Genomic DNA, 23120 nt, shown 5'->3' on the forward strand with positions numbered 1-23120 from the left:
AGAAGCTTAATTCGGTTTTTTTCTCAATTAAGAATAAGTGCCCACAAATAAACTACAGATTGAGGTTGGGAGATATTGTAACACTATTATTCCAAGGGATGAAAGATATTGTATTATTTGTCATAATGCTGTTGAAGATTTGATGAACATCGTTTTTTTTATTTGTATGTCCTCATAATCTATAAACAACGACGAAGTGAATATTGTTCACTTTTTAATAACACAGGCATATCTTATTAATCCAACAGATTTTAAGTCAACAAGAAATACTTGTAACTTCATACATGATCCATATTACATAGGAAAATCTATATACTTACTGAACCAAAGCTCAAAGTTAAATGTTTGCCGATAACGTTTGAACTGCTGTAGGTTATTATATCGAATTTGCATGCATTTTCTTTTTTGGTTTAATTATGTACGTATGTGTGTTTTCATATTAGAAATTTGCATCTTTTTTTATTTTTTGTTTTTTAAGGGGGGGGGGGGTTGGTCTTGACAAACAAAACACATTTGTTAAAAATAGATTTTAGTTCCTTTACATCAGGGACTAATTTAACAGATTGTAAAGAATTTTGTCCTATTATAAATCAATGTTAATAATGGAATAACCCAACACCCCTTTCCAGTGGACTCTCCCATGTGTATATAAGTGAGAAAAGCTGAGAGTCGGTGTCATTCCTGTTTGAGCAGTCAAAGGAGAAGGCAACAGAAACACTTGATTAAACTTCTGGACCCACACAATTAGATCAGTGGCCCGAATAGAGCCGAAGCTGTTCTATTGTGTGGTATTGTATTTAAGGGGTGTTTGTAAAACACATTACTGACAGTTTGCCAGGGAAGATAGCAAGTGCCAGGGTTAGGAGCCCGAATAGAGCCGACCTGTCCTTGAAACTTGTCTATCTATAATATTAGCAGAAGTTAGGTTTTCCTCCTTCATTGCCAATCATTTGTTATTCTTGATTCACTCTTGATTTACCCAAAGTAGGGACATTTGATATTAAATATAAATCTAATTAGTGATTGAGAAAAATTGTATGCCTTTTAATTTTGCATTGACAAGCAAAGAAGCGACTGGAATCATTTACACATTACAAGATAAATGTATTCGTGATGTATATTTTGATTCTTCTTCATAACATAAACATATGGGAATGTTAATTGTCACATTCAAATTAAAAAATAGTTAGATATGTAAAACTCTTGTATAGAAAATTTGTGAAACTTTATTATCCAATAAATCTAAACTTATCGTAGTTCAAATTTGTGAGTACACTGTGTATTGTGCTTTGACTAACCTCCTAGATGAGTACACTGTTAAAATTTCTCCATCGCCTCGGGAAATAATCGCTGTCTCTGGATAAAAACTGCTCTCGTCCTCATAGCCAGTTAATAGGTATCTTTGTATACTTTACCTGACCCCTTAACAATTATACACACGCACATAAAAGAAACTCAAGCACCATCACAATATATAAAAAAAAATACAAAAAAAGAAACAACTAAAACATGACAAAAATAATAGGTATAAACATTGTCTAAATACTTGTTTTACGTCTCGAAATTCAAATATTTAATCAATGCCTTAAAAAATTGACATAAACAAATGATTGATAAATGTTTATTATTTTACCAACATATTTTATCATTTAAATATCAAGCTAAGATGTTCTAATTGAAATTTAAGTTTATTCAGCTTTGTTGATTGTATAAACTCAATTTAGTGGTTAAAACAAAAATAAGTGCATCATCAGTCATATCATACTAACAATACTTTGACTCTTGTGCACTTTTTCGCCAAAAAGGTTTAATTTTCAATTAATTTCATAGCAATTTAAAAATACCAAGAAAATGAAATTAAAATCTAAAACATTCAATTATGTTATTTTCATATATTGTTCAATAGTTGTAAAAATGCTTTATTCTATACTTAAAATCGGTATTCTGACTAAACAGTTCGAAGACTTTGAGAATTTTCATAATACATTTTGACAATGTTTTAATTTTTCTACCTCGCAATATTCATCAGCTCGTAATTTTATTATATAAAATTTCCTAATATTTGGGATTTTATGGTATCTCTTGGACGAATCATTTTTTTATCATTTGCAAAATTTGTACATCTAACAAAATATAATAAAATTCATCCCGATGCTATTGCATCACACTTTGTATATTTTCTTAAATTTTTTTCATTATCATTCCATCTACCTGTTTCTATTGGAAATCGATGGTTGCAGGTTCAAAAGTTTGTAAACGTGATCCGTATATCTTTGTTTAAAATCAACAACACAAAAGCAAAGTTAGACAAACTAAGAACAGGTGAGTATATATATAAGATATTTATTCAATGATCTTTCATGTGGTTGTTATCGTTTTATAGTAGATGTTGTGGAAACAGCACCACATAGTGGTCCAAAAATGTCATAATTGCGAGGCAAAATGTTTACAGTGCATATGTACGCCGAAGAAACTGTACTTTTTATGAAAAAATATTTGAAAGTAATTTCAATGATTATGACGGCACTTCATTAAACAAAACGAAAGTAGAATTATTGCTTACATTGTTTTCTATCTGCATTGAGATGACAACCGTGTAAACATCCGGTTAATTTAAAAAGGTTGGAACGGAGAGTAAGTAAGTAAAGTAAGCAAACTTCCTCTCTGGTATGCTATTGTTTTTATAACATCTTTTTAACGTTACTTGAAAAAAACTTGATATGTACTACCAAAATTCTTAGATAAAAGGATAAGTAAACACTTACTGAAGCATTCTTATAACATTGCAATTTGATATATATCAGTATGCATTTTCATCTATTCCTTGTATTAGATTATTCATTTATTAAATGCAAAACCAATTCGTAAACCGGTTTTTACATTTTACATTCAATGTATTTTTGGTAATAAACAAGAGAGGATAAAATTGCACGATTCGTCCTTTGTTTGTGAGACAGTGTCAGGTACACATGTACAATCCTGTTATGTGCACAGCGCATGTCACGCCTGAGCGGTGCTACATTGGTATCTAGTTAAATCTTTAAACCATTTCATGACTTTAACACAACCCAGATTTTGCAATAATTAGTTTTCTAACAGCAGTTTGTGTTACAAGGATACATGTAAGGCATGAAATGAACTCAAAACGGCAAATGGTATTTTAACAAAAGTTACATCATTTACATGACGGTTTATTTAATAAATGAGAAGTCAGGATAAAAGAATATCTATTAAACACGACTCGTATATTTTATTACGCAATAAGTACATTAAATACAAAAATTATTGACTGTCAAAGAAGACGTGTATAACAACATATCATTGATATTTATATGTATGCTCACCTTTATTTTCTAAGTTATGATTTTTCTCTTAATATAAATTCCTTTAGCTATTTATTTAGCAAATTTATAATTTTTGCTTTTTCTAGAATAAACTATGCCGGAGCTCCTAAACCAAAAATACAGAGACCAGTTGGTCACGTGGATCGGTAAGGCCTGTCACTTCCGGTTGTTGTACAAGATCAGCAGGGACGGATGTTCACCTACATCATTTCATCAACAGTGTGACGATAAGGGGGCCACGGTAACAGTCCTGTATAACACAAACAACACGATATTCGGCGGCTACCTGTCACAGAGCTGGGACTCTGATAGTGGATACATTGATGATTCGGAAGCCTTCCTGTTCCGGTTGCAACATAATAGATCATTCGACCCATTGAAATTTCCAGTAAAAGACAAAAGCAAAGCTGGATATGGAAGCTCTTTATGCGGACCAATCTTTGGCGATGGGTATGATATTCATACTTTTACCGGAACAGTAACCAGATCAGGGAATGAGTTTCCTCTTAATGGATCCGTCAGCAGCATTGGAAAGAGTTACAATCTGAACGGTCAGACAGTAGCCACTATTACAAACAGTAGTCTGAAGGTCACCGACCTGGAGGTTTACAGAATTGTAGAAGGTAAGAAATATCGATAATCTGTACAATTATTGCACTTACATGAACATGAAACACAAATACGACCAATTTTTTTGGCAACCAAATATAAAAATATCTAAATCCATACTAAGATATTGTGTGTCATATTTAAAAAAAACTCCCAAATTTGTTCAATGATAAAGGTATTTTAATATAAACCAAGATATTGAAGGGACATTAAAGGGGCATGGTCACGATTTTGGTTTTAAAAGTAAACAATGCTTCAGTAAGACTTTTCTAACAGCCAACCAGAACTTGAGTGACAGTCATCAAGTCATAAGTAGAGAGCTCACAATTATTTGTTATGTAATCAAAGCTCAGGGATGGTTTTGTTACGAAGTTAAAAAGAAAATTCCAGTTTTAGACCTAAAATGAATGTTACAAACGCTAGGGACTCTTTTTTTGGTTCAAAATAAAGTAGAAGATAGAAAAATCAACTTGAAGCACTTTTACCGGTATATTGAACAGAAGTAACAAACGAACCTTGTTTACATATGACAAAGAATGGTGGGCTATGTATCTTGTTTATCACTCTATATCATGTTTATTACTTGTATATCTCTTCGACTGACACTCACATTTCGGTTGATCATTAGAAATGCATTATTAAAAGCATTGTAAACAGAAAATATGATTTGACTAAAATCGGGACCATTAAGATTGTGGAAACCAATAGTAGTCAATAAGCAAAATATCAAATCATTTTTGTTTACAATGAATATACATGATTGTATACATATACTTTGTAACTGCCTTTTATGTTTACTAAGAAAGTATTAATTCTTCAGTTTTTAATGGGATGTTATATACTTATCACTCCCATTTTGGTTTTTTACTTGAAGCTTCTAAGATTATTGTTGTTGAAAAAAGCAAATAATATTTTACTCTACACTGAGTCATTAATCGTTTAATACATTTTAGTTCATCACATTTTATCATTGTAGATAATATAACTATTTATTCTAATTTTTGAACTGAATTATTAAGTATGGAAATTTATACTGTGGAATCATTAGATTTCGTGATGGCTCAATTTTCGTTGTATTCATGGGTACCTCTCACCCACGAATTAACATTCACCACGAATTAATAAATTAAGTTATATTTCCGTTTGAAGGTATATGAGAATACACGAAATTATGTCCCCGCGAACCTGTATAATTTAAGCAATACACGAAAATTGGCCCTCACGAATTTTAATGATTCCACAGTAGTTTAAAAAGGATGAATTATGCATCTTTCCAAGCACTTTATCAAAGAATATTTAGCAACAAAATTTATACCGATCTAAGAAAGAATTTCATTTATCGTTCAGCTGCAGCCCACATAAAACACAAATAAAAATCGATTTACAGTATCTTTACCTTTTCAGTAAGAAAGTTAAATCAATTTGTAGGTGAAGAAGAAGAAAGGCCTTGGAGAGAACACCCAGCATGGACAACCGAGGTTTGTGTCACCAATCTATATTGATATTAAGTGTTTTTGAAAATAAACAATTATATTTTAGAATGAAGTTCAAAGAATGCAACAAAACAACATGAAATATTTCTTATATATCTTCAATCTAAATAAATGTGGATGAAATATATGTTTGTATCATAAACATTGATAGTTATCTTACCAATGAAACATAAGTTAGACATGTCTAATTTTGATTTTATTCATCTTGCAAACAAAACTAACCTTTTCCTTGTAAATTAACATTATACTTCAAATTCATGATATGATTCCAATAAAGCCCGAATGGCTTTATGATAAATATGACAACGCTCCGACCGAATTTATCACTTCATAATATTCTAAGAATATCTCACTCCTAACGTTTTGATTTCATTGCACAGATGATCATTATATTTTAAATGAATATGATTTTATTTATTTAATCATCAAAGAAAGATCATTATTTCATAATTGCACAACATTCATAAAGAAAATCTAGAAACAAACACGTTTTTAGGGAAACTATTTTTCATTCGGAGGAATTTTAGACGAAAATGACAGAAACAAGCAATTTTATCAATTTTAAATATACTGTTCTTTTTATTATACTTTATTCAATATTCACATTTAAACATTTGATAAGTTTGTTTCATGTTCTATAGGTTCTGTATGACATGTACACAATTAAAATTTTGAGAGAGTGATACACGTTTAGCATAAATAAAATCTTGCAAATGTATAGAAAGATTTTTTTTAGTCAAATTTTGCGCGAATTTTACCTTTGAAGTCATATAACTAAAATTTGACATCATTGACCCCCATGTTTTATTATGTCAAAATGATACTGAATACATATCTAGGCAAAGTGGATTAGTCTGATAAAATTCCTGATATTAGAAATGTTTTTATTTCAAATCAAACTGTAACTATTTTAGAAACTGTCTATTTAAGTGCAAAAATGGTCACCAAAAAGTTAATTCAGCTTCGTACAATTTTTTCTCGTAATCCTTCTATTCAGGGTGACCATTGTGCATAATTAAAAACAATATTTGAGGAAATAAGTTTCCTTACTCAAAAACACTGACAACAAATCCTAATCAGGCTGAAATCGCATCTTAGGGGAAAAATCTCAAATTAAATTGGCCATAACTCAAAGGAATGAAAATTGACCTCCCATTATCTTTGTATGTTGAAGTATGTTTTGTCTACAGATTTTAATGATTTACTTCTCAAAACATTCTTGATACAAGCACATTGAGGAGTGTGATACCTTAAAGACATTACTTTTCATGTAGCACACTCATGCTTTTGATTACTACGCAGTGCAGCCAATACCGTTTTTCGGTTATGCTATAAAACGCGCCCATTTTGTGTCGCTCATCATTTATAAAATCATTGGGTTTTATGCTTCAAAATTGATTCGTAATGTTATCACAGATAAAGATTGTCGAAAACGTTAATATTATGTAATATAAACGACTATGGAAGGTATTACAAGATAGGTGCAATACGCCCTCCTTTATAACTAAATAGAGAACCTTGATAAAAAATGTATAGCCTTACTAAGTTAGCTTCGGGTTTATTTGTTTATTTGTTTACATAACCCATCCATTTCGTATATCGTCTTTTAACATTAAAGACAATGCAAGAACTTAAAGACACGTTGCAAGTCTACGAACCCAGGATGGAAACAAACGTGACTGCAGCAAACATCCTTCTGATTGGTCAGATCGGCGCGGGAAAATCGAGCTTCTTTAATTCTGTTGATTCAATATTTCGCGGCAGAGTCATGAATAAAGCATGTAGTGGGAATTCAGAGCGCAGCATCACAACAATGGTATGATACAGTGTACTTTTGTAAACAGCTTAACATACTACACATTTGTCCTGGTTATGAAACCGTCGTCAATTTTTGCTTAAGGAAACGATCTAGACATGTAGTTCATTGCATGTGTATTTAATTTGTTACCTTTCTTTACTGCAGACCTCAGAAATTTACATAAATCTTAAAACAGAATTGCGTTTAATTGAAATAGCAAACTATAAATAATTAAACATTAAAATCAGACAGTATTTTATAATATTCGGAAAGAAAAGTTTTTAAGAGAAAAACATTCATCTAACCTGCCTTTAGCAAGGTCTCCTAAACTTGTTAAATAGCACCATATTTTGAAAATGCTGTTGCAAAACAATTGCTTTTTTAAAGAACTTCCTTTGGAAAGTTTCGTTCTTCGTTTGAGTGAAATATCCAGACTAACATACTAGCTGAGGCTGATTTACTTAGCTAATTATTTTTAAAAAGTACATGTAAAATATACACTTACGTTGAAATATTGGAAATAGCGAAAGTTTTATGAAATTATTTTCATTTGTTGGTTTTTTACATGTAAAACCCATAACACTGCTAGCGCTTTTCAAGTGAACAATTTTAAATACAAAAAATAGTTTGAAGCCATCAGATTTTTGCAAACCAAATTTATGTTAGTATTAAAAAAAAATCTAAAATGTGTTTTATAACAAGTTTGATTGTTTTTATCAGTACCGACGTTATGAACTGAAAGATAGCTCCACGAAGAAATTTCTAAATTTCCGCTTGTGTGACACTTGTGGATTCCAGGAAGGATTTGCTTTTGATGCACAAGAGTTTTCCTTTATCGTTTGTGGAAACCTTCCAGATTGTTACCGGGTAATATTACGTTCTTTTCAGAGTTGTATTAAGCAGCAATCCACACGCATTTGCAATGCATTTTTAATTGTGTTTGTTTTATGTTGTAGTTTAATCCCTTGGTACCTTTTGAATCGGATTCCGCTGGGTATCTCAAAAAGCCGGAATTAAAAGACAAAATTCACTGTGTGGCATTTGTTATAGATAGCAGCACCGTTGATGTAATGCCGGACAAAGTACTTAAACACATGAAAGATCTACAAGACAGGATGACCCATAGAGGTAAAGTATAGGTCACGTGGTGTGGAGAACCTACATTACGGCAAACGAAGAAGTTTTCCTTTATTTCAGAATAATGTACTTTAAAACATATAATAATTTTTATTGTCTTTAAAATAGTATTTGAACGTTTTTTAAAATGCATATGTAATCTAAACTAAGAATAATTTTCATATACATTTCCTTTTTAAATAGGTTTACCACATGTTGTGTTGTTAACAAAGATTGACAAGCTAAGCCCAGAAGTAGATGACGATGTAACCAATACTTATACACATACAACTGTCTGTGAAGCCGTGAATAAAGCAGCAAAAATCATGGGACTGCCATCTGCTCACATTTTTCCGATCAAAAATTACGTAAGCGAACCAAACCTAACAACAGCTTTAGACATTTTGATAATGAAGGCCTTGAAACGATGCCTTGAGTTTGCCGATGATTTTATGGATGAACAACTACTCAGAAAAGCAGCAGAAGAAAAAATGAATTGCACAGAAGTTGAAAATGATCAGAATCACATAGAGAAAAAAATTGAAAATATGATAAATTAGGTCTGAAACTTTGGAAGTTAAATCAGTTGAATTATTTATTGTGACATTGTTGGTTTTGCAATGCACACTGTTTCTAAAACATAAAAAAAGTTTCCTACCTAAGTAACTGAATAAAAAAAAATGCTCACACTGGACTTTGTGTTAGGGATATGTCTGTATCAAAAATAAAGCAGTGAAACATATGAAAAACACCAGAGAGGATAGTGGTTTTAAAACATAATAAATTACCAAACCTAAAACGAAATCATCGCTTTAAAAGATATACTAAATAAAAATAATAAATTCAAAACATGTCTTTGTTACACTGCAACCCACGTTTATTTTCCCCTCGCCCCCCCCCCCCTTCCCCCGCCCACCAATAAACAAACCCCCTCTAATGTTAAGAATTATTATTTTTAATTTTTATTTTTAATTTTTATGCGACTTATAAACTGTTACAGCCCAAATACGAATGATAATCATATATTATGAATAATTTCATGTTTTACCATCACACAATTCTCTAAAATGTCCTTATTTGCCAATATAACAACTCAGAAAGCGTTCGCTTTTTTCCATTTTTTTAATGTCATCAAAAGTTCCGAGTTGTTTAATGAAAATATGTATATTTAGTACAGTCAGAGCATTTCTTCAGAAGACTTTATTATGTCTATTAAAATTTTAAATGCTTTGTCTGTTCAAAAATCTAGCGAGCATGATGACAAAGCTCAAGAGGAATGGACTTGAGTAGATCCAGGTTGATCAGATATAGTTGGTTTCCTGTCACAGTTTGTATATATGATGCACGAATGTAAAAAAAAACCCAACAACTTTGTTTTGGTTTTTCAGTAGAAAAGGTCATGGGAACGTTAAGATCTATTAATTAACATTCGACGTTTTATGATTTTTTGTTTTACTTCGTTTTCTGTTCCTCTCTATATTCAAAAATAATATCATTAATATATCGGTTATAGCCTAAAGATAGACTGTTTCTTGGTTATCAAATAAAAAAAATTACTTTTGTGTAAATGATGTCTAAACATTTTTTCTTTTAATATTATAAAACACCAATAAATGATTATTTCAATAGAAGTTGGGATAAGAAAAAATCACCTGACCTTAATATCTGCAACATCATTTAAAATCATTTTGTATACATTTGTTGTCTTTTATGTTCTGTCTGTCTTTTTCTTTGATTTATATGAGTAGCAATGAATTGCTGTATCGATATTATATATATATATATATATATATATATATATATATATATATATATATATATATATATATATATATATATATATATACAGTATATATATATATATATATATATATATATATATATATATATATATATATATATATATATATATATATAAAGAGAGAGAGATAGAGATAGATATATTATGTCATTGCTTTATTCTGTATACTAATATGTTTATATCATATAATTAAAATGAAAAAAAATCTTTTAATCTAACAAATAATGATTTCTATGACGTGTTTGCTATTAGATAAGAAACGTTTTATAATCTGAGGAAGACATTCATTCATTTTTTAATTCGTGTTTCGTATTATATTGATTTCATTTGTTCTATAACCTTGATCCTATATATAAATACTAAATTGCTATTATTTATGGCATGTATAACTCTGTCGTATTCTTAAATGATATAGATGTTGTTGTAAATATCTTGACACCTGACTTTAAAGAGTATGAAATTAGGCAATTATATTTGGTGCAGTTTTGATGTCACAATGGTCTATGGTTTCAAACGATAAATAGATTCTTATGCAAAGAACGGAATTTTAAAAATTCAAAAACAAACGCTTAAACGCCTTGCCATTGTCACAATGTCGATTGAAATAGTGCCTGCCATAACACGGACAAGGTTTGTAAGGTCAAAATAATTCTTATTCAGTGTATGCAAAATGCAAATTCACTGTGACACTGGCATATAACGTCAACAAATTTATCTACAATAACAGCACACCATAAGCTTGCAAATGCTACAAAACGAAAGTGAAAACCTTAAAGACTGTTTTCAGAAAATGCATCATCGTTTTAAATAATACGATAAAAATCAAAATTTGAGGAGAAAATGTACGTAGGTCCTAAAAACGTGCAATTATTGTTGTCAACACCATTCATACAATCCATAAATTAGAACTTCTCAAAATATCTACACAGTACATAATTAAACTTCATCAACTTATCCTTCTGCAATACTTATGCAATCATCAAACTAACAGGTCACACTGAATCCCGATTATGGTGATAATAATCATTCAAACTTATAGAAAATAAGTAAATCGACGATATTAAAACGTGCGAGTACCCATTATTGCCGAAAAATACAAAAGTTCTCTCTATTACTCATTTCATGTAAGCTGTCATGTAAAAATTTCAATGCAAATCTCTGAATTGTGTCATTTATTTAATTTGAGTAATTATTTTTATTTTATTCTCATCAATATCGACTTACTTTTGACTAGGAATAAACAATGTTCATGACCTTTGATTAACAGGAAGTTCGAGTACCCATTATTGGTGCTTAAATCTTTTCGTCATTTTTCAGAAATTGAAGGTCAAATTTTTAAAAGAATCCAACAAGATAAGATAACGTATTAGAATACAACGTAAAAAAATATATCATAAATGCAATTCAATCACATCATAAGCAAATCTGTTTATGATGTCCCTGCGGCCACATGCACACATACAGAGGAACATGTGCTTCCCATGTCTCGAGACAAATGATTTAAAAAAATAAAGAAATGCATTGTATATTTAATAAAAGATTTTTAATAATAAGGTAGTGTGTCCAGTAAAAGAAATTATGTGTCTGAAATTTAATAACAACGCCTCCAAGTTACGCCGCAGGTGCACGGGGATAAATCTTTGATCTGCCTCAGGTTGTAAAAAAAAATGGCGTCTTACAAGCAAGCAGACGCTCGGCTTTATTTGTTAAGTATTGTGTAGTAAAAATGGTATCTTGCTTATTTTTTTCAAATATCATAAAACGGAGGTAAATGTGGACTCTAACAAAAAAAAACCTGTCATCAAAGTGGATTACAAGTCAAACATTCGGCGGCATGTGTCATCGCACGCATACAAATGGGATACGTTTTCATAGGCTTACTTTGTAGTGGTGAGTTCTGAGATGTCTGAAATAAATTTTCTTCGTTCCCAACTCTTATAGTGTCTTAAAGTTGTATTATTTATTTATTTATTTTGGTTTGTAGCTTATAACAACGAATATATAGCGGAAATCTTGTTGTTTTTATACGATCGCCAAAAATGGGTACTCAGCAATAATGGGTACTCGCACGTTAGACAAAAACCATGTGTGAAAAAACAAAAGTTTAAAATAAAGGTCTTGGTTGAAAAATTGTAATGTAAAATTATTTTCCTTTATCTTTAAATATATAGATACCTAAAGTTGATTATAAAAAGTTAACTTTGCCTAAAAGTTGATAAATAAATTCTATAATGAAGTCATTAATGTACATCATTTATTTTGTTATCTTCAATATGTGCGGATCTAAAAAGTTATTACCGGGTGGGGTGCGGGGGGGGGGGGGTGTTCCAAAGGATTATCGTTGTATGGGGGAGGCAGGTATATTTTTGGTAATTTTTTTGTTAATTAAAAGTATAAAATTCATCAATTTAATCTTAACTATAACAGTTTACAATTTTATAGTTAAGTTTAAACTGATAAATTTTAAACATTTAATGTAACAAATTTACTATATGAAGTTAATAAAAATTGAATCCTTCGATCTCCTGAAAATGTGTGCATGTCCAAAGACAGCCATGTTAGTTATTGATTTCAATAGCGTTTATTTATACACGACTGCCATATATGTTGAGCATCAAATGTTATTAATTTTTACTAAACCTATTTACCAAAACCACGCAAATTTAGATGTGGGTATTTAATTAAAAACAAAATTCTGGGAAAATCCATCGTAACAACTTTTAAAACAATAATCCCTAAAGAATTAAGTAGCAAAAAAACCACCGCCATCAACAAAGGCAGGAGAGTTCTTTACATCAAAGTTATATATGTGCTTTAAAATCAAGACCGGACCTTTTCACTCTCCTGTCGAAACAACTGACATCAATAATTCAAGTGACCTTGTATTTTTACAAAAGTGAAAGAATCATGTACTTGACACGTTGTTTTTCAGCTCATAAAAATCCAACCATGTCTCTGGAAAACGCCAAAAACGAAAGAGAATTTGGATATACTTTTGCCTCAGCTATATTTTGACGTGAACCTTCAGAAAAATACTATTGTTAGAATTGCAGGGGTGAGGGCTCTATTCAAGCTCAATCGCTCTCAGGTATTTCATTCACCTGAACACATAACACAAAAAATAAATATATGTAAAAACGCACAGATATGCTTATATATATACATATATGTTTCGAATATAACATAACATCCTGTGCACTGTTCACCTTGTGAGAAACTAACAAAACAAAATGAAGATTAAGGCGATCCTTAAAAATCCTCGTTACAGAACAAATTATCCATTAATCAAAATACATCCTGAATGTAAAAGGTTTTGTTTCAGGTTGGAATCTAGACAAGTTCAACTTCCATCGTGAGGACAGAAAGTGTTTTATTTTACTATCGTTGACGTAGTTGTTGATAATTGTACATGATGTACATAAACTGCAAAATAGAAGTGTTTAGGTTTCTCTCACTTTCGTCATTTTTTTTTTTAGCAGAAACACGTTGTAACGTGAAAGACACGTTATTTCTGTTGCTTTGATAACAATTTAACAGTCAGCGTACTTGTGAAGGTATTTGTTACATCGTTATGTACTTCATGACATATTTTGTCAATGTTGGTCAACAAGTCAACCTTGGTTATATGCACAATAATTAATGAAGAAATTTTGAATTAATGATAAAAAAAAAAAACAAGTTGAAATTGCTTATTTCATTGATTGATATCAATTTTTCTAGCTATCATTTTTTTCTTTGGGTGTAAATAAAGTTTATTTTGGCCAAAACCAGCCAGATTTTTTGTGCATCGTAAATTGCAATTTCTTAACACGTAAGGAACTGTAGGTCTCAGGTCATCCATCCGAATTTTTTCAGACCAGGGTCAACGGATCTGCAGCTTCAACGGAAAAAAGAAAACAACTAGCAAAAGATTGAATGGACTTTGATCAAGAAAATATAAAATAAGAGAAATAAGACCGTTTACTTTTAACAGATATATTGTTATGATCTTATTAATCAGCCCGCGGGCTGAAAAATTAAGTTAGGGATTAAACTTCAATTGCGCTCGCGTAAATTAGAATTCTGGGAAAGAATTAGACAGTTCTTGGAGAAATTCAAAGATGTTACAAATCTGGTCAGTTTCTAGATGAAATTGCGCATCGTCGTTTTGAAAGACTGCACATAGGTATTGCCTGCACCCACGGGCCCAGTGGTCTTCGTGTCTGTATCTTTTTCATACAACGTGATAAATTTCTGATACATATACACGCAAATATACACTTCTCGCTTCTCTTAGTGAGATTGGAGAGGAAATATATTGGCAGTGGTTTGCGGGAAATTCAGAGAGCTATCTTTGCAAAGTTAAAATTATAAGTAATAAGTAGGATTGCAGCCTCACGGTGTATGTACACTGCGACAAGCTTGTTTTCGCACATTGGCATACAGTCATAAAAATAAGCGTGCAAACTATGCATACACTTGCATATTAATTTTGTTCTGGAAGTAATCGTATCATCGTATAGAAGAGGTCTTCTTTTGTCGGAAAGACCCGAGAAACTAGTAATTACCCTCTCTATTTCTATTGCCTTTTTAAAGCAATATGAACTGCAGTTTTTATGTTGAAATTTTTTTTACGAAAATGTTATTTTCTGCTAAAATGACAAAAATATTATGGTTTTTAAATTTCTGTCTGTCATATTTTTGTGAAAAAAAGATGCCTTAATTGAAGCAAAACTTAATCATTATCGTATTGTACAAAAATTGATCTGCTATATATTCCTTAGAAGAGAAATCTTTCTTCTGACAAATACTAATGTTTTTTCAAGTCTAATTTATCATTAAAATTTAATTTACATGCAGACTTGATATACTAGCAGGTTTTTGCAGCAAAATAAAAGTCTAAAAAATACAGGTCATATTGTTTTAAAAACAGCAATATGGTCAGCGCTACATAAAGGTTTTTTTATTGTACTTCTATTAGTATATGTTTTGTATAAATCCGTAAGTTTTTGGTTATCGGTATGATATGTAAATCTATTTCTTCTTACCTTCTAAAGAACTTAAAACATAATTAAGGCGATAAAATAATTGTTATTTTACTTTTGTGCGATAAATTGTAATAATTTCTTAAGTTTAGAATCCAGAAAAAGAAAACAAGAACTAGCCAAGTATATTTAAAAAAACAATACCTATACAACATTCCTAATCTTTTTAAAATAATAAGCTTGTAAAGACATAAATGGCACACCATACTCTTGTTCATGTTTGCACTTTAAAACGAAACTAGGATAAATCGAAGATTGTTTTCAGAAAATACTAAACCAAATTTAGGATTTTTTTAATAGCGACTAGAAGATATCTAGGAAAGGTAGGCAAGTAGGTGAATATAAGTGTAAAGCTATTGCATTAAACACCGAATATGTTGTTGTTGTATATAATAAGGTGCAATGGTCATGTCCATTTAAACGATATATTTACGAAGAGCTCTGTATTAAAATATAGGATATAGGATAGCTGAAATGTATTTGGAATTATGCTTGACTTAAGGTAGTCCATCCATAACTAAGGTGAATTTAACAATTTTGATTGATCTATACTACAACAAATACATATTATAGAGCTTTGATGAGGCTGACATAGACTAAACTTGGGTGTATGTATAAAGTCAATTAAATGAACTGTGTGCACTTAAAACTTTTTTAAAGAGTTGTCTGCCCTTTAGGAAAATTGAAAAAATCATTTTCTGAAAATATGTATCGTAAACTATGAATTATTTTAGCATATTCGAATACGGAGAAAGCTTTTGCAACTTTTTACCAAGAACAATGTGAGAAAATTACTTGTACTAAAGAAATATATTTAAAAATGCATTTTTCCCATAGACTTCAATGTTAACTTCAACATATGATAAATTTATTAGAATAATTTTTTAAAGATTTCAAAAGTGAAACATTATTATTTAATAAACTCCTTAAAATCACACTAAGATTTTAGTGATCAAACTTGCAATCTATTAGATATGAAATATGATAGTTATGGATGGACTACCTTAATAAACCTATATAAACAATTATTACCGAAAAAAAATAATATTTAAAAGTTTAAGATCTAAAGGTTGATATGATGACCACCTAGCCTCCATACAGAGCTTAATCAAGTAAGATAATATATACATGAACTATTCATTGAAAGGACAGGGTCACAAACCAGAACGAAATTAACTGTTAGTGGGTCTATAAATCACCAATACTGTATCAATTATTAAATTATCAAACAATTAAAGCTAATCACAATAATCAAAATCTATTACTTTTTTCACTCTCATTTGAACAATATCAAAACCATGATAGATAATTTCATAATTTGCCAAATAAAAAGAGGCTGGTGAATATCTTAAAGGATGTGATCCTTTTTGGATTTTGGAAAGACAATAAAAATCATGTTTTAAGCTGTCATTTCATTAAATTTATCATGTAAAGCCTCTGTCCCAACTGGCCGTACGTGTTTGGTAATTATGAGAAAATTATGTGTATTTATTTCAAAATTTTTTGATGCTGTCTGCTCCTCTTAGTTGTTTTCCTATTATGATCCTTTATACTAAAATCTAACATAAGTAGTGATTCTATAGTCTGTTCTTTTTTATTTATATTTTATCCCTGTATGAAAATGTACCTGTTTGTATGTACCTCTGACGATTTGTATTTGTGTGTATTATATATATGTTCCTCTTGTACCAAATTATTTGGTCTGAGTGAATAAACTGAACTTGAACTTGAACTTGTAATCATGCGCGTGCTACGGGTTTTGCCTTTCATGGCTCCCGTGGCTGATCATAGCGTTAAAAATCGCATTGAAGTGATTGAGGTTGCAACATAAGACGATTGGACGTTTGGCGTGCCAGTCGTAGGTGTCACGAACAATTTTGATTTTAGACGGGATGACACTCGCAACGTGCGATGCTCGTAGGAACCGTACTTCCATCGTGCGATTGTCGTGCACCAGACGTAAGTTTGCCTTGCGAACAGCAGTAATAACATTCGTGTCGTAGATTAACTGCAAGTCAGTTGTAATGGTTTTGCAAGTAATTACTGCTTTGATACAATTATGAAAACAATTTCATAAAACTCCGATGGTCAAAATGATAATCAGTTTTTTCAAAGTGGAGAAAGGAGTACTCTGTTTTCAATCGTATATTATCATACTCACAAAAAACAACTTCCTCCGGTAGGATGTGTTGAAGTTGTTTTGTGTAGTTGGTTTTTAATCAGTAAAAAATATCGTTATGCGCGTATATCATATCATTTTTCTTCTCCTTAATCCGACATTCTATTATATATGATTTTATCTTAGCACGCTTGCAGGTCGAAGTGATTGAGAAATCTCATGCCATTTCTGAGATTTCTCTACAATCTACTTCAATATTCAGTTACTTTTTCTTATTTGCCTTTCGTCTTTCTGTCAAAATGAACTTGTTTGATTATTTGATGTGTTTGATTATGGGTTTTAGAAGGAGATTTAATACTATAATCTTTGATTTGATTTTGATGAATGGTAAAACTAACGATTCCCTTATCGTGATGGCGATTGTTTTCATAATCATTTTTCTAAAATCTTGATTACGCACCCCGCGCAATTGATGTAGGCATGACCTAAATGTGACGTACGTTTATTGTACGTTCAATTTATATGTTGATGGCAAGCACTTGCGACTTGCAGTCAACGTACCTGTAACGCAAAGGACACGTGAGATCTTATTACGTCATTCGTACAAGTCAAATCGTATGGTCCTTTTACGGTTTCTTGAGCGTAGTTTTCAGATCTTGCAAGGAAACTGTGGTTATTGTTGTTCATGTCCAACAGCCACCATGCTTGCTTTAGGGCGGGCAGTCTTTCCAAAATCGTACGATGCACTTGCGTGTCTCGCAAGATTTTCATCAAAATCCGCCTGTAAAGACGAACGTACAACCAGTTGTGACTTAAGCTTTAAGTTGCATATAAATTATTTATTGTTTCAATCAACAATATGGCATTAAGGAAAAATTAGATTTTTATTTATTTTCATAAGTCGTATACTTTTTTTTTGTTTTATGAATAATGATTGTCTACTTTTGTCTTTCTTTTCTTTAAATATGGATGAGAAATGACACTTTTCATCGTTTGAATTTTAAAGAATCAACTTACTCAAAAAATACATACTATGCCGGAGCTTCTTAGCAAGAAATACAGAGACCAACTGGTCACGTGGATCGGTAGGACCTGTCACTTTCAGTTGTTGTACAAAATCAGCAGGGACGGGTGTTCGGCCCCGACTTTTCACCAGAAGTGTGACGGTCAGGGCGCCACGGTAACAGTCCTGTACAACACAAACAACACTATCTACGGCGGCTACCTGTCACAGAGCTGGAACTCTAGTGGCAATTACATAAACGACTCGAACGCCTTCCTTTTCCGTTTGCAGTATAATGGATCATCCAATCCACTGAAGTTTCCAATCAGTCAGCCAACGTTTGCTGGATTGGGACAGAGTAATTATGGTCCAACCTTTGGCAGCGGGCATGATATTCATACATTAAGTGGAACAATATCCAAGTCAGGGAGTGGGTTTTCACTGAATGGATACGTACACAGTATTGGAAACAGTTACAAACTTAATGGACAGAACGCAAACACAATAACAAACAACAGTCTTCAAGTCACAGACTCGGAGGTTTACAAAGTAATAGGTTAGATGATTTTTACAATTTTGTAAACTAAATTATAGATATAAAATGTTTAACAATACCAGTCAAAGACATACTTAATATAAGAGTTTTCTGATTGTAATGACCAGACATAACTTAATTTTATGTATCTGATTCAGTCATTAATTATATACATGTATTTATCAACTTCGAAAGAAAAAAAACCCCGAATAATGATAGATCTACTCTAATGAAAAAAACCCACTTACTATTAAGATGAAATCATTTTTGAAATTTATCTCTTTATCTTACACAATATTTGATATATAAAGATGGGCCGGGTCAGACAGTTCCAGATCTAGACAAACCCTGGAGAGAACACGATGGATGGACAAATGAAGTATGTACACTTGGTTTGTTATAACAAAACTGTTCTATAATACTGTATGGTTTTAATACATTATTAACACGTCATAAGAATGCGCTCAGTTATCATTAAATTTCCATCGCAAATACTCAGTCTTTCCCGAAATTGGTGGGGAAATTGCAATTTATTTATATTATCATTTGTTGAAAATGGATTTGCACTGTTCAATTTGATGCGGTTTAATTTTTGACTGCAATATAATAAAAGTTTTTATCACTGTTTTGGGCTCTAATTGCAAACTATATTCTATAACTCTATATCTATTTAAAAAATAAGATATTATTTTTGGATGTATATCGGTATAAGTGTAAATCTTTCACAAAGCCGACATGAGAAACAATTGAAGCTTGGCGGAATATTTCTTCTTTCTTTGAAGTCACGGAGCTGTTGGAAATTTTAAAACAAAGTGTTTAAAACAGGGTTAGGATCTACGGAGGAAATTCATGGTCGTTCTTTTCCCCTTTCCTCTCTTTGCAAAATAAAAATGGGTTTTTAAACCTAATAAAGTAAATTATAAAAAACGTGGCAAATAATTGTCTTATTGCTCTTTCAACTGACGAAACATAGAAGAGCCCCAAACAACAGTATCAAATAATGACATTCCTATTATCCTTTTTTATTTCATAAAATACTTGTTTCTCGTCTAACATTAATTTCATAGAATAATGCATAAGAATAATGAATCGTAGGAAAATCTAGTGTTACTGCTTGCATTGATCTCAAAATGATTATTATCATTGTAATAATGAATATACAGTGTTTCGATAACATTTGTGCTTTTATAGAACCGATCGTAAGATTATAAGAGAGTAATTGATGTAATTCAAACCTTAACTAATATAATGATCATTATGGTGTTTTTAGATCGTTTAATGACGAATATGTTATTCACTCAGTTGATATGAGTTTGATTTTTAGACAATGCAAGCACTAAAGGAGTCCTTGCTTGACTACAAACCTATGACAGAAACAAAGGTGACAGCAGCAAACATCCTTCTGATCGGTCAGATAGGCGCAGGAAAATCCAGCTTCTTTAACTCTGTCAACTCTATTTTCCGGGGGAAAATTACCAGCAAGGCTTGTAGTGGGAGCTTCGAACACAGTGTGACAACGATGGTGAGAGAGAGAGAGAGAGAGAGAGAGAGAGAGAGAGAGAGAGAGAGAGAGAGAGAGAGAGAGAGAGAGAGAGAGAGAGAGGTGTAAGATAAAACAATTAAGCAACAAACCTTTTAACCAACATGCAGATTACTTGAGTGGTTATATTAATGCTCATGTTAAATTGAACCACAAAACAATGATAGAAATCCTGTTTTATTTATCATTTATGTAAAGAAAAAAATGAGCTTTTATTTATTCATTTTTTCTTATCAGTATCGACAGTACAAAGTAAAGGATTTTTCCAAAGGGAAGTTTCTTAACTTTCGCGTGTGCGACACTCGTGGCTTTGAGGAAGAATTTGCACTTGATGCTCAGGAAATTTCATTTATTTTGGATGGAAATATTCCTGACCGGTACCAGGTGTTTATAATTTCCTTAAAGCAATACAATGTGATCTTTACAACATATCTCTCCCGAAAACCAAAAACAAATACTAGTCAATATTTTACAACTTGTAATCAAACCCCATCATTTATTTCGCATGTTAAACACTAGACTCGTAGGTTGCCTTTTGGGCATTATATGCTATTTGTTTTAGTTTAACCCTTTGGTTCCTTTCACACCGGATACCCCTGGATATATCAAAGACCCAAACCTAAAAGACAAAATTCACTGCGTGGCGTTTGTCATAGATGGCAGCACTGTTGATGTTATGTCGGACAAAGTCCAAAAACGGATGAAAGATCTACAAGTCAGAATGAACCATAGAGGTAAGAGATTGTATAAATAAAAGTACCTAAATCTTTATCGATCTGACAGATGACATTGCGGGGTGTCAAACCACATTAAGCAAGATTTTTCAACTTTTGTATGCAGGGTTACCTCAGGTTGTCTTCTTAACCAAACTAGACAAAATATGCCCGGTTGTAAATGAAGATGTTAAACACACGTTTACGAGTACCGCTGTCTGTGACGCCGTGGAGAAAGTAGCAGAAATAATGGGTCTTCCACGTGCCCACGTGCTTCCGGTGAAGAATTACGAGAGCGAGACTAAGCTGAAGACTACAGTGGACATTTTGTTAATGGAAGCTCTGCAGCGATGCCTGGACTTTGCTGATGATTACATGGATGAACAACTTGACAAAATGGCAGCAGAAGGAAAGAACGTTCAAAGCAAAGATTAGTTGGAATCGTTTTCCATATAGATATGGTTAATTTCGTCGAAATAATTTGATTGTGCATTGAGGTCTACCTGTTTTTAAGAGACGTTCAAGACATTTTACTGATTTGGTCAGTTCTTAATTTTAACGTCTATAGCTCTGTAATAAACAGTATATTCAATGAATGGTCGTTTAATGACGTCAATGGTACAGAAAAAAAATCCTTGTTTTTGATTTGTATTGATTTTAGCCAGAAAGTTTAGAAATGTTGTTTGAAATTATTTTTAGAACAATTTACAGAAACAAATGGGCATATGTGTGTGAGTTCGGGCACAGTAGCAAAAGAAGTTAAATGGACAAATACACGATTTGAGATAGGTAGCTTTTACAGTTATTTACAAATAATGAAATCAACACAAAATATGGTCAATTTAACCAATGTAACATATACTTGGTCCACAGATATCGACAAACTGAGGGAGTTTATTCGTAGTGAGCGACCACAACCGGTTACGTCCACCCCGGCAGGCAGGTAAACTGTTTTACTTGCGCCCCGCTTTCATCATGTGTGTGACTGATCCTACATACCGTTGTGCTATTCTTAGAATGGGATTTCCCCCATACATTTTGACGTGTTCATGCGCTATTCCAGAGATGCGTTCTAAATGACTACCTTGTAATGATTATATGTATGAACAATGAATCTGTGTTGATATTCATTTTTTGATTATGTCCCTTGATTAAAGAGTCGAGCATAGTGTGTATTCCATTTGATTGGTCATTTACAATCGATATTGATCCTAGTGAATACTACATTGGCGACGAGGATTCAGAACAGACATTGTAATTTAAAATGGAGCAGATAGTGACGACTGATTTAGGGGGAATTCATACATTTGATTGTGATGAAGAACCGACTACGGTAGGGTTGAGATGGCAAAAATGGCGCAGAGCCATTGAGTTATTTGTAGTTGGTAAAGAAAAAAGAAAATGCGGCACAGAAAAGGAGAGCTTTATTATGACATTGTGGAGGTGCAGGGTATTTATTTCACATTTCATATTTCTTGCTGTTCTCGAACTTGACGGAGATGAGATGTTGTACGACATAGCTATGGAACAGCATGACAAATACTTCCGGCCTCGGGTAAACAAACCATTCGAAAGGCATGGGTTTCGTTTGATGACACAAGAACCGACAGAGAGTGTGGATCAGATTGTGACTCGATTGAAAGCGCAACATTGTAATTTTGACCAGGCGGACAAGCATATTAGAGATCAAGTCATCGAAAAATGTAAATTGTCTCACTTACGAAGGGAATTACTAAATGAGGGAGTGATTTGACACTTGAGCAAACGTTAACTACAGCAAGGGCTTTTGAACAAAGTTAACAACAAGCTACCGGAATTAAAGGAGGAATTCAGAAGCTTTCGTGAAGAAAGTAAGAGTACAAAAACACAAACCGAACTCACGTATAACTTGTTATAGGGTGGCCAAAGGACACAAGTCAGACCAGCATGTCCAGCCATCGGTCAAAAATGCATCTAGCCAGGTCACTTCGCTAAGCGCTGTAAATCTTCCACACCAAAAAACTCACAAATATTTTTGGATGGAGC

At 32.1% G+C, this 23120-nt stretch overlaps 2 protein-coding genes across 7 annotated transcripts; both read left to right on the forward strand.

Moving 5' to 3' along the window:
* Nucleotides 1–2586: 2586 nt before the first annotated feature.
* LOC128159942 (interferon-induced protein 44-like) lies at nt 2587–10123 on the forward strand. Of its 4 annotated transcripts, none has more exons than XM_052823177.1 (7): nt 2587–2647; nt 3431–3967; nt 5382–5431; nt 7065–7262; nt 7965–8111; nt 8201–8372; nt 8565–10123. In XM_052823177.1, the coding sequence occupies exons 2-7, from the start codon at nt 3439–3441 to the stop codon at nt 8918–8920; spliced, it is 1452 nt and encodes a 483-aa protein (XP_052679137.1). In that variant the 5' UTR covers nt 2587–2647; nt 3431–3438; the 3' UTR covers nt 8921–10123. The 4 variants fall into 4 exon arrangements, with proteins under 4 accessions (XP_052679137.1, XP_052679136.1, XP_052679139.1 ...); XM_052823176.1 differs by having other exon boundaries at nt 2590–2638; XM_052823179.1 differs by having other exon boundaries at nt 2598–2634.
* Nucleotides 10124–18311: 8188 nt separating this feature from the next.
* On the forward strand, nt 18312–22255 carry LOC128158349 (interferon-induced protein 44-like). 3 transcript variants are annotated; one of them, XR_008239967.1, is made up of 8 exons: nt 18312–18863; nt 19154–19221; nt 20167–20364; nt 20620–20766; nt 20945–21116; nt 21223–21636; nt 21795–21884; nt 21969–22252. XR_008239967.1 is itself a non-coding variant. In XM_052821140.1 (6 exons), the coding sequence occupies exons 1-6, from the start codon at nt 18338–18340 to the stop codon at nt 21528–21530; spliced, it is 1419 nt and encodes a 472-aa protein (XP_052677100.1). In that variant the 5' UTR covers nt 18312–18337; the 3' UTR covers nt 21531–22255. The 3 variants fall into 3 exon arrangements, 1 of the variants encoding a protein (XP_052677100.1); XR_008239966.1 differs by having other exon boundaries at nt 21795–22253; XM_052821140.1 differs by having other exon boundaries at nt 21223–22255.
* The last annotated feature ends 865 nt before the right edge of the window (nt 22256–23120 follow it).

This window comes from Crassostrea angulata, chromosome 8 (assembly GCF_025612915.1).
Source record: "Crassostrea angulata isolate pt1a10 chromosome 8, ASM2561291v2, whole genome shotgun sequence".
Taxonomy (NCBI): domain Eukaryota; kingdom Metazoa; phylum Mollusca; class Bivalvia; order Ostreida; family Ostreidae; genus Magallana; species Magallana angulata.

Bases quoted from the DNA above. Each gene is read 5' to 3' on its own strand.
- LOC128159942 (XM_052823177.1), top strand. From the start codon at position 3,439: ATGCCGGAGCTCCTAAACCAAAAATACAGAGACCAGTTGGTCACGTGG. The intron at 3,968-5,381 runs GTAAGAAATATC...ATCAATTTGTAG, and splicing joins GGTTTACAGAATTGTAGAAG to GTGAAGAAGAAGAAAGGCCT. The intron at 8,112-8,200 runs GTAATATTACGT...TTTATGTTGTAG, and splicing joins ACCTTCCAGATTGTTACCGG to TTTAATCCCTTGGTACCTTT.
- LOC128158349 (XM_052821140.1), top strand. From the start codon at position 18,338: ATGCCGGAGCTTCTTAGCAAGAAATACAGAGACCAACTGGTCACGTGG. The intron at 20,365-20,619 runs GTGAGAGAGAGA...TTTTCTTATCAG, and splicing joins AACACAGTGTGACAACGATG to TATCGACAGTACAAAGTAAA. The intron at 21,117-21,222 runs GTAAGAGATTGT...TTTTGTATGCAG, and splicing joins AGTCAGAATGAACCATAGAG to GGTTACCTCAGGTTGTCTTC.